Raw genomic sequence first — 11,536 nt, 5'->3', positions numbered from 1 at the left:
GCCGTCACCCACCATCTATCTCCGGAACTTTTTTCACCTTTCCAAACTGAAACTCTACCCATTAAACAGTAACTCCCCATTCCGCCTCCTCCCGGTCCTGATAACCATCACTCTACTTTGTCTTTATAAATTTGACTACTGTGATATGATACCTCATATAATTAGAATCATACAATATTTGTCCTTTAGTGTTAATCATACTGTACTTTTGTAAAAAAAAAAAAAAAAAGGAAGAAAGAATAATTGTCACCAGATTCACAAGTGTAACATAATTCACATCTGGCGTACTGTCGTCAGTGTCTAATGTACTGCAAGGGAACTGCATTCAGATCTCTGCCCTCTGAAGATATGAACAGAAAATTAATTATACCTTCAACAAACAAACTTAAAGCTTATGTTTTTGTTATTTTATGCTAAATTCACATTCATATTTGAGACTGATTTGTATTCATTTTGGAGATAATACTGTTAAATATCTATGATTTAGAGATGGCATAATTTAAAAACAAGAATTTGGGAATGGGAGGAGCTTATGGAAATGAGAAAATTGACTTGGACTTTATATAGTATATGGTGGACTTAAAGTAGCATGGTGCATATATAGAACACTGGTGTGCGATTTGGAAGACCTGTATTGGAGTTCTAATTCTCCTACTTTCTAGCAGTTTGATATTGATATATATATATATTTTTTTTAAAGATTTTATTTATTTATTCATGAGAGACACACACACACACACAGCAGAGGCAGAGACACAGGGAGAGGGAGAAGCAGGCTCCATGCAGGGAGCCCGATGTGGGACTCAATCCCAGGACTCCAGGATCACGCCCTGGGCTGAAGGCAGCACTAAACCGCTGAGCCACCTGGGCTGCCCTCTAGTAGTTTGATCTTGACGAAGACATTCCACCTCCCTGGGCCTCAGTTTCTTACCTATAAATTGCTAGTGAATAGTCCAGCGTCTGAACTATTTTAAAATTCCTTTGAGTTTTATCATTCTAAGAATTAAGATTATGGTTCATGAAAATAGGGTTGAACTGCTTCTTAACCTACCTTGTTACAAAAAAGAATTTCTGATGATGCATAAGATTGACACTATAGTATAAATTTAAAATGAAACAAAAGCACAAAATAAAAGAGTGAGTAGAATGCCAGAAGACCAGGTCCACTTGCTGACTGTTTTTGTGCTAGGATTGTAAGGCTGGTTCTATATGAACATCCATAACCAAGAAGCCTGGGATGGGCTTTTATATTTTGGCCTATCACCAAGTCCTGCCTGGAGTCAAAGATCAAGGAAAAGATAATGAAAAAAGCAAACAATCTGGTACAATTTGTGGGGAGGTTGGGTTATCCTATTAGAAGATGGAATAAGTGGATACGTTAGTTTGGAGCCTGAACAGACAAGATCTTAGCTATAGTGAGGATTCTTTGCCTGGGGCTTTCGGGCTCCAAAGATAAAGCTGTATTCCTGTATGTTGGCTTTCCCTTGTAATTCTCTGAATTTTATTTTATGCATTTTTAAATATTCTGAGAAGAGGTCCATAGGTTTTGTCAGACTGTTAGAGGGATCCATGATAAAAAAAAGAATTATAACCCCTGTATACTGAGTTAAACAAGCAGGTTAGTGGTAATTGGAATATGCCATTTAGAATGTAGTCCCTGAACAGCTCTTGGATGCATGAAATCTTGCCCAGGCTTTTTCTTTGGTGAAGATTTTTAATGAGCAGTAGTCAGAGTACTTTCCCTTATTTCTCTGGTAATTCTCTCAAGTTGATTTCTTTTCATGGAATCACAAAGACTATTAAATGAATCCAATTTTAACAGCTGCAAATTTATTCTTAAGTGTATTTCAAGCTCATATGGCTCTCTAGTATCAATATTGCTAGTAGCAGCCTAAGTGTGAATGTGCGTTTCTGGCAAAGAACAGATTTTCATTTTAATTGACACTCTCTTTTATATACTAAATCTTGGATGCCACGAGGTTTCCTCATAGTAGTTGTAAGTGCTAAATCTGTACTTGACTTCACCACTTCCTGTCAAGATAAATGGAAGCTTCTTTTCCCCTCAGAGTAGTTAAAAGAAATAATTTTTACTTGTTGTCCTGTATGGGGGAGATGTTGTTTTCAGCCAGGCTTCCCATGGCTTCAACTGCAAAGATTTTTAGTGCCTAAAGCAAGATCAGCCGCCTTTTTTGTTCTGAAACATGTAGCAGTTAAAATGCAAATTTTAGCTTTGCTTATTCTAAATTCTGTGATTGAGGGGTACCTGGCTGGCTCAGTTGGTAGAGCATGCAGCTCTCTATCTCGGGGTTGTGAGTTTGAGTCCCATGTTAAGTGTAGAGATTGCTTAAATAAATATACTTAACAAAAAAAAAAATTATGTGATTGAGAAGTGGTAGCAATAAAATCATTAATACTCCAAGTGAAAGTGTGTTGAAATCTTGTAAGTTTATTCAGAAAGTGTCATATATCTGAAGGACACCTGAGTGGCTCAGTCTATTAAGTGTCTGACTCTTGATCTCAGCTCAGGTCTTGATCTCAGAGTCATGAGTTCAAGCCCCACACTGGGCTCCATGCATGGCATGGAGCCTACTTAAAAAAAAAAGTGTCTTATATACCTGACACAGTTACTTACAGAGATAAATTAGGAAACTCAGTCTTTATGGCAATTGTGGGGGCAAAGCGATAGTCTGCTTAATAAAGATGATCAGTTTTGGATGTGTACCTTAGAAATTAACATAAACTCACATCTCCTATCCAGTGATTCAGATCTCTGAGCTAAGGTTTGTTAGTAAAAAACAGTGGTAGATTTACTGAGGTCTTGTTTTTAATTGTTTTCTTTTGCAGAACGTAAGGAAGGTTTGTTGCTTTCTTTAGGATAGTTCATCTAAGAACTTAGTCTTGAATTTCATAAATGGCTGCTTTTATATAGGATTTCTTTCTGTGACTCTAACCACACAGCTTTTATGTTCCTTCCCTTCAGTTTATGTTTGTGATCATTAGAGTAACCCTGTGAAGTAGTAGAGAAGTTATCTTCATTTATAGATGAGTGACTCAAGGCTCAGAGAAATGAAATATTTATACCTTTTAGTAAGTTATACTGGGTCTTTGACTTCTGGCCTTGTGTTCTTTAAACTGCACTAGCTATCCCACTTTGAAAAGAATGTATGGGACACAGTTGCAATCATGTAGAAGTCCATCTCTAAGGGAGAATGGAATCTTTCTTCATGCCATGGTATGCTGACCTATGATTTTTCTGCTTGAAATTAGCCAGATTCCAAGTCTGTTTATGGAATGTTTACAAGAGGAGTGATGAGGATTAGAAGAGCCCGCAGTCCTTGAGATTTTCTTTGATGATAATATCTGTAACTGCATCAAATACAAATTTGACATTCTGTGTGTCTGTAGCACAGGTCATGTGACTGTAGATTTCTTTGACATCTTTTCGCATGTTGAGGTCAAGGAACTGACTCTTGATGTAATTCCCTGCATCTTCAAAAGAGTTGTTTCCTGGTTTTCCAGAAAAAATAGTGGAGAAGTGGGATAAATTAACCCTTCTTAGCTACGTACTTACTTTTTAGGTGACCAATTTGACCCTCAAAATGTATTGGACAGCTGCAGTTGGGGGCCTGTTTTTGGAGGGAGGATCCTCTCCTCTTTTGCACTCCAGTGTTTATCACTTGAGTTGAACAACAAAATTGAGGAGAGGGATCTTTGTGTCCCCATCCTTGATTTCTGGTAGATATCCTTTGAACTCAGTGGCTCTCCTGCATCTGACATCTGTTCTGTTCCAGGGGCATCTGAATTTAAACCTATGACCAAATACCCAGGTTTCTCAGATTAGACATCCAAGTATCACTTGGACATCACAAAGCTCATAAGAGGAACTGAGTATTAAGGGATAAGGGATCATCAACCCAGCCAAGCAAAGGAGTTATACACTTAGTACTTCTTAAAGACAGGTTCCTTTATGTATCTTTGGTATAGGAAATGAGGCAATCACAAGTCATTACCAAGCAAGCATTACCGTTGTCTCCAGGGCTTGAGACTTACCATCATACTCTGGAAAACAAATGCTGAGATGGACTTTCTTGATTTTTTCCTCAAAGAGGTCCTTCTTGTTGAGAAAGAGGACAATAGAAGTGGCCGCAAAGAACTTGTGGTTACATATGCTGTTGAAGAGGTGCAATGACTCATGCATACGATTCTAGTAGGAGGAAACACCATCAGAGATTTCAGACTGAGCTAACAGGGTAGTGTCTACTTCTGTTCTTCCCCTTGGAGAGATTAGTGCTCTGAATGTAAGAGGGATGTTGGGGAACAACTTATCTCCTTTTGGTGGGTGGGATAGAACCAAAGAGATATAGCTGCTCTTCTAATCCTCTTTCTGTCATTGGGACAGATTACTGAGCTTTTCTGAATTTCAATTTCCCTATCTCTTAGGGTTATTATGGAAGTTTAATGAGATCAAGTATGTAGTGTCCATGACAGTGGTTGGCATATAGGTGTACAGTAACTGTTATGCTGATCTTAGGCTGCTGGGGTACTGTGAGGGACTTCGACATCTGTAAGTCCTGCTGATACAGGGTTGAAACTAGGCCTGAGTTATCATGTTCCCATTTGTGTCTCCAGGATGATTTTGATAGGCTTCTGTTAAAGAGTCCTGGATCTCAGTTTGGGCAGGAACATAATAGGGACTATTGCCTTGGTGTCAAATGGTAAGGGCCAGAGAATTTCTCAGTGCCGCACCACAAGTACTTCTGCCTTATTTCCTCATGTGATTGGAACTTTGAGTGAGAAGTGGTGCTGTGTATCTGAGAGTCTAGGTGTTGCCAAGTGCCCCAGACCAGCCTATTTTCAAGGAGCAGGCCTTGAGGGTTTGAAGTATTCTGTTAGTTGACTTGTGCTCAATCTTTTCATCTAATGAAGAAAGAAACCAACTTTTTGTGGCTTTTGTCATTGCTAATACTCCTGCAGAACCCCTTAAAACCTCGTAGACTTTGGGGTTAAAGACAGAAGAGATCTTGAAAAAATCAAATTTGGCTAGAAGATATTCTTAGAGCTCTAATGTGAACTTGAACTACCAGGGAGAAGGGAGAACTGAAGCAAGAGATGGGAGTGTAGTAGCTTGGGCTACTACAAGTAGCCGGTGTCAGTGAGCTGTGGGCCTCCATTAGCATTTTTCCATGCCTGATACCCTGTCTCAAACTCCAAAGGTAATTGGCTGGGCTGACACTTGGCATGCAGATTAAGCCCTGCAGGCTCAAGAGACTCAGCCTCAGGTAGTCTTCCAGCTGCCAATTTAAGTGGCATGTGAGAAATCTGGTTTGCCAGTTTCTCCTTAGTCCTGTTGACAGTACATATTTAGGCTTCCAAGTGAGGTTAGTCCAACCCCTCTATCATGTTGCACAAAGATACACATCATACGTTATTTTTCTGCTCTATCATTTTCATCTCCTATCCTTTATTTCCGTAGGCAGCCTGGGAAAGTCCTAAGTGTAACTCCTGTGCTTTGCAAATCCAGTTGTGTTTCCTTGTCCCCTTAATACTCAGTTCCTCTTGTAAGCTCTGTGATGTCCAAGTGGTTCTTGGATGTCTAAATCTGAGACCAAGCTCACTCTCAGTAAATTTGGAGCTCTAAAGTGCTAACCTGGAACCTGTAAAGGAGTTTTTTCTAGAATTACTGCCTGAGACGTTGATTTGTGTGCTAGAGGACTGCTAGACTGTCTTGAAAGCAGCCAAGTTGAAGAATTGGTGACATAAAGCTTAGAGGAAGGATCACGGGGGAACTCTCAAAAGTTGCTTGGTACAAAGGCCACTTACTACTTCGTCGTCTTCCACTAGCACCATATCATAGGCACTGAGGGCTGCACAGAAAATGATGCAAGTGACTCCCTCAAAGCAGTGTATCCACTTCTTTCTCTCTGATCTTTGCCCTCCCACGTCAAACATCCTGAGGGAAAAAACAGCACATGCTCTAGAGAGGTGGCCACTTTGGGGCCATTTGGCAGTGAGATGGGAAAGGGGGAGAAATAGGATAGTCATTAATATTGGGCTTTAGTGAAGGCCAAGAAGCATGCCCTTGCCCTTTTTTGGTATCTGAGGTGTCCCCAGGAGCCATGTGTGTATCTGCAGTGCCCTAGGGAACTGTGTACTCACCTGAAATTCAAGTCTTTGACAGAAAACTTTGTCTCAATGATGCCTGTTGTTTTGACTCTGGATCGAAGCACATCTTGCTCATTAGGGAGGTAGTCAGGGGCTGTTATCCGGTCTAATTGGTTCAGGTAGCTAGAGAAGAGAGCTTGGAATTGATGACATTAAACTTTCCACAGCCACTGCCAAGAAAGGTAGAGGGTCTTACCCAAAGCTACACAACTAACTCGGTGATAGAATCAAGACTAGAATCCATATTGTTAAACCTAGGGTTCTTCCCTTCAGATCCCTTTGTGTCCTTACAAAAGGGAGTGTGGGATGGGCTGAGAGGCATGGGGTTCTAGCCCATATAAGTCAACTCAGGTAATTTTTCCTTAAGTTTTGCATGACTACAAGGTTTTCTAGACCCTCAGTGAGATTTGGTGGTTTAAATGGGTGCCAAAAGTTCTGTGAAGACCTAAGAATAGACTAAAAGACATCAGAGACATTAAGAGGTGTCAGTTGGTGCAATGTATCAACCTAATTTATATCCTGAATCAAGTTGGGGAGCAAACATTTGAGATAACTGGGGAAACTTAAATGAGCACTTGCTTGGATATTTGATGATATTAAGGAATTATTAAATATTCAGGTGTGATGATTATGTTACAATATTTTCTTTTAACGGGCCTCTTTTTTTTTTTGAGATGCATAATGAAATTTTTAGGGTGTAATGATAGGATATCTGGGACTTCATTCAAAATAATCCAGTGGGAGATGAAAGTACAATGAAACAAACATGGCCATGAGTTGTTAACCGTTGAAGCCAGGTGATTCATTATATTCTGCTTTCATATATGTTTGACAGTTACCATAAAAAAATTTAAAAAGACAGGAAGGCAGATATGAAGTGAGATGACAGTAAAAGGGAAGGAAAACTGACAAGTGCCTACTGTATGCCAGGCATTTGCACCTTTAAATGGTCATTTAACCTCATACACTTTCCTAATTTCATATCCCCTTTTACAGATGAAGGAAAATTCAGAACAGTTAAATGACTTGTCCAAGGTCAAGAGGCATTGTGATATATTGTAAAAAGCCTTCAGCTTAGTGGTCAAATAGAACTGGATTCAAATCCAGGTGCTGCCATCTATCAATATGACTTTGGGCAAATTAATTAATCTCTCTGAACCTCAGTTTTTCATCTATAAATGGGACTAATAATTACTGTATCTCAAAGGTTCACTGTGCAGACCAGATGAGATGGTGTACCTAGTGCACCTGGTGGTGCCTTGGCCTTGGTGAGTAGTGCTCTGTGGGTGGCAGATGATCACTGTACTACAGAATTAGGTGACAGAAGAGGGGTTGAATCCAAGTCTGTTTGCAAAGTTCCTGCCCATCTAGGATAGAGACCACGTTGTTAGAGGTAGACTTGACGTGCATCTGTGTACCTTATCATTTTGGAACCAGCCTTGCAAAGTTGCTTCTTTTCAATCCCCTGACCGACTTCCTTTCATTTGCCCTGAAAATGTCTGTCCCGTGCCCTGGCCCCCTGACATGAGATGCTGTGGGTGAAGGAGGCTTTCGTTTCTGGTTAGTGGCCTAAGTAGAGCCTAGATTACCAGCTAGAAAATTCCACCCTGGAAAGGCCATCACGAATCATGCGCCTCCTGGGAGAACATGTGGCAGGACTGCAGGTCGGTCTTCTTATTCATGGTTCTAAAGGACAGGCTATGTGTATGAATTAATGAAGAGGACAGCAGTCTGACGGCTACTAAACAGAGCACCTTCGATTGAATTTTGGGGGTCTTCAGCTCTGTAGGCTGCAGTGAGCCAGCGTAAAGCAATACAGTGTGACAGCTGTGGCAGTGTCCGTCTAAGGGCATCGCATTCAAAGCATAGTAGAACACTGCTCAAGCCTAAACAGGAATCCAGGCTGAATTCAGTCCTTGGGACTCCAGCTTTCAGTGCCTGAAATTTTAGGCTGGGTGTGATTTCTCTTGGAAATCCTGGTTGCTTACGCCTCATCCCACCCCTTCCCCAGAGTCTTACTAAGATGCTGAATCATTGAGCTGGTACTCTGCAGCTCGGTCGAAGCAGGCTTGCACCCCACCATCCTTCCACAACTTCCCGATGACCTCCACCAGCTCGGGAGGCATGGTGCCTTCCTCAATAGAGTCAGCCAGGTTGTTGAGCTGTCGCCCAGAATCCTGTAAGGCAGAGACCTGGCTGAGAACTGCACAGGAGTAATGGCTTTCCAGGAGGCTCCTGGGACTACTGCTGAAAGGAATGCATTTTGCATTGCTACTGAAGCCTAAGATGGAGATGCTAAGAAAACACTGATAATTTTGAATGTGCTTCGGGTATGTAGAAGGTGGTAACTTATCCAGTCCTGGGATGCTTAGGGGAAAACAGAGGTTCCAGGGGCTTCCTCTTTGGTGTTTCTACCTTCCAGCCTTAGTCTAAAAGGGTACTGCCACAAGATGTGGGTCTTCTGCTACAGTAAGGTTGGAAGTTTAAAAACCAGATTGACCATGAAATAGACAACATGGGAGACAGGAAACCATCACCTTTGGTCTCTCTGTGGTTCCAATTTAGGAAAAGGCCAATACTGGAACTAGGGATTTAGCTTGTAAAAGTTTCATGGCCAGGGTAGGGAGCCCAAGGAGAGCAATTTAAATGGTAAAATAAGACAAAAAGGCAGAGGAAGCTGAAAGCAGATTTTTGTAATTTGTTGTAAGGTAGGGATTGCACACTTTTCCAGAACTGAAGTAAAAACTGGAAGCTCAGTAGGTGGGATTTAGTTACATGAAACTTTTTTTGGCCCATGTTTCCTCATAGCTTGTTGGCTGCTGTTTCTTCTCATTAGCTTTTCCTCCCACCCTTAACCACATACTGTTAACCACCTACCGCACAGCTTGGTTCAGCATAGTCAATACCCAGTGTGGACATGGCCCGGATGATAGCCAGAATGGACTGCAGCACATTCCCATAGATAATGGCCTTATACTCCAGGCACTCCTCTGGTGAATAGCCATCCTGATGGATGATCCTGCAAGGAGTAGACACACCCAGCCCTTAAATGGACCTGAATAACCAGACCTAAGGGATTGGGAATCTAGAAGGATTTAAAGGGTCATGAGAACCCAATTTCTATGCCTATGGCTGTCCCAAAGTGAAGAGTGAGGAGAAAAGGGCATATAGATGAGGGACATTGGAGATCAGGTTCTTTATATCCTTTACATCTGGGTTCCTTGAGGCCGAAGAGCATTTCATCCTCCATGCTTCTATGGGCTCTTCTGACTTCACCCTACCTCAGTCCTCTGGGGCTTTTTTCCTACTCACTTCATCTGTTTGACGATAGTGCTCTTTCCTGACTCACCAGCACCTGCAGGGAGAAATGCTTATGCTTCAGATTTCCACCAGTTCTCCCAAACCCTCCAGTAGATGGCCTGTGAGAAGTCCAAGCTAGAACTTGCTTGGGAGCCTTGTTAGGGGAGAACACATAGGGTTGATTGCTGCCCTCAATTTCTGACCACCTTGAGCTCAGGCCATTCAGTATGGATTTAGAGCAGAGTTTCTCAGCCTTGGGACTGTTGACATTTTGGGCTGGGCAATTCTTTTTTGTGGGGGATTGTCCTGTGCATCGTAGGGTGTTTAGCAAGCATTCCCGGCCTTTACCCGCTGGAGGCTAGCACTCTTCCCTTCCAGTTGTGACAACTAAAAACGTCTCTAGACATTTCCCAGTGTCCCAAGGAGGTGCAGGGAGTGATGGCAAAATTTCATTGAGACCACTGATAGATTCAAGGGAATTCCTTTAATACCTTTCTTCTATTTTTACTCAGGAGAGTGATCTTGGGGCAGTATTGCAGATTTCACTGAAATATTTTATCATCTTGCTTTTTCCTTTATTGGCTAAAATGCCCTACCATCCTCTCATTCGCACTCTGCTCCCCCTCCATATGCCCTTCAACCCTCTCCCCCTGTCTGCACTGCCCTGATACGTTAACCCCCTCCCACTTAACCTGTGCTTGCTTGTTCCCTCTAAGCTGCTTATCCTGAATGTGGAAGAAAGCTGCTTAGGCTTAAAAGATCTCTCAGTGGCCTTGCCATCTCTTTCCCCTTCTGTAGGTTCTTGGGCTCCTTGGAGTCTGGTTCCAGCTTACAGTGGTATGCTCACAGATCAGCTGAGGAAGAGGAGGTGCAATGGTTCAAAATAGCCGAGCCAGCTAACCTGCTGCTGCACAGACCCCACCTGCTCCAACTTGCCTACCTCTGTACTACCATTGGAGTTTTTACCTCTAAGCCAGGTGTCCCAAACTCTTCATTGTCTTGGTTCTATTTACAGCTGTGACCACTTACTCTGACCAATAGAAGTGTTTTTCTTTTTTCAGCACAGACCTGTGATCTGCTTAGGAGCTCATCATGTTGATGGACCTCCCATCTGGCAGGGGCTCTGAGGGCAACTACTCAACAGAAAGCCAGGAAAGGACTGCCGTAAAGACTCCATTCCTCCTCCCTCAGGCTCCCTAGTTCTAAAATTTATATGAATTGTGTACTGGAAGCAAAGAGAAGGAACCAGTTTGCTTGGCACGAAGCAGTGGGCCTGTCCCTGGGACTACATGGCACTGATTATATGGTAGGACTTCTGAGTCCTTGACTCAGAGCTCTGACTGGAGATTCGGTAACTGTCTGCAAGCCTAGGGTTCACGGTATTTGCCAAGCTGTGAATTGTTAGGTTTGGTTAGATTTAGAGATGGATAGGTCTGCCCCAGCCCTTGCAACAATTCTGGTTCAAGGAAGAGCAGAACAATTCCAGGGTAGCTTTGGCATTCTGCACCTCTTTGGGGTGGCTGCGCTCAGCCCTAGAGCCCTGATTCCCTAGACCAAGACCCAATGGGGAAAGGAAAAATGACCTGCCATCCCTCCCCTCTCCATGGGTGGGCTAAGACCCACCTACCATCCAGGATAAGCAGGAAGGAGCAGTACCTTCTCCTTCTCTGGCTCATCTTCCCATCTCGCTCACCCAGCAATAGCAGCTTGACAGTCTTGGCTTCCTTGTCAGCATCCTCCTGCAGCTTCTTTTCTAACTCCTTGGACCTCTTGGCCAGTTCTTTGTCCTCAGCACTGACTCCACTCCCCATCTTTTTGCTGTCTCCTCCTTAGCTGCTTCTTCTGGCCCTTAAGCTTCTTCTCTAGAGCTTCCTGTCTGTGAGATGGAAGATAAGGAAAAAATAAAATGGGATGAGTATCCCTTTTGTAGTTCTCCTAAAAAGCTGGTCTATAGGGGCCTCGGTGAGGGAGCAGGCTCTAGGTTCTTATACCCTGCCTGTCTTGGCCGAGACTCCCTACCCAGCTGGTGGTCTACTTAGTCTAGGGATTGTACCCTTTATATCTAGCAATGTGA

General features: G+C 42.6%; 1 protein-coding gene across 1 annotated transcript; it reads right to left on the bottom strand.

The window, feature by feature from the left end:
- Window positions 1–3,292: 3,292 nt before the first annotated feature.
- Window positions 3,293–11,273, bottom strand: GNAT2 (G protein subunit alpha transducin 2). The gene is made up of 8 exons (XM_025996379.2): window positions 11,156–11,273; window positions 9,475–9,517; window positions 9,040–9,181; window positions 8,182–8,339; window positions 6,157–6,285; window positions 5,821–5,950; window positions 4,051–4,204; window positions 3,293–3,507 (listed from the first exon to the last, which is right to left on the bottom strand). The coding sequence occupies exons 1-8, from the start codon at window positions 11,271–11,273 to the stop codon at window positions 3,317–3,319; spliced, it is 1,065 nt and encodes a 354-aa protein (XP_025852164.1). The 3' UTR covers window positions 3,293–3,316.
- Window positions 11,274–11,536: the final 263 nt, after the last annotated feature.

Source organism: Vulpes vulpes, chromosome 3 (assembly GCF_048418805.1).
Source record: "Vulpes vulpes isolate BD-2025 chromosome 3, VulVul3, whole genome shotgun sequence".
Classification (NCBI taxonomy): domain Eukaryota; kingdom Metazoa; phylum Chordata; class Mammalia; order Carnivora; family Canidae; genus Vulpes; species Vulpes vulpes.
Note: the sequence above shows the minus strand (reverse complement) of the source record. Positions and strands in the feature narration are given on the sequence as shown.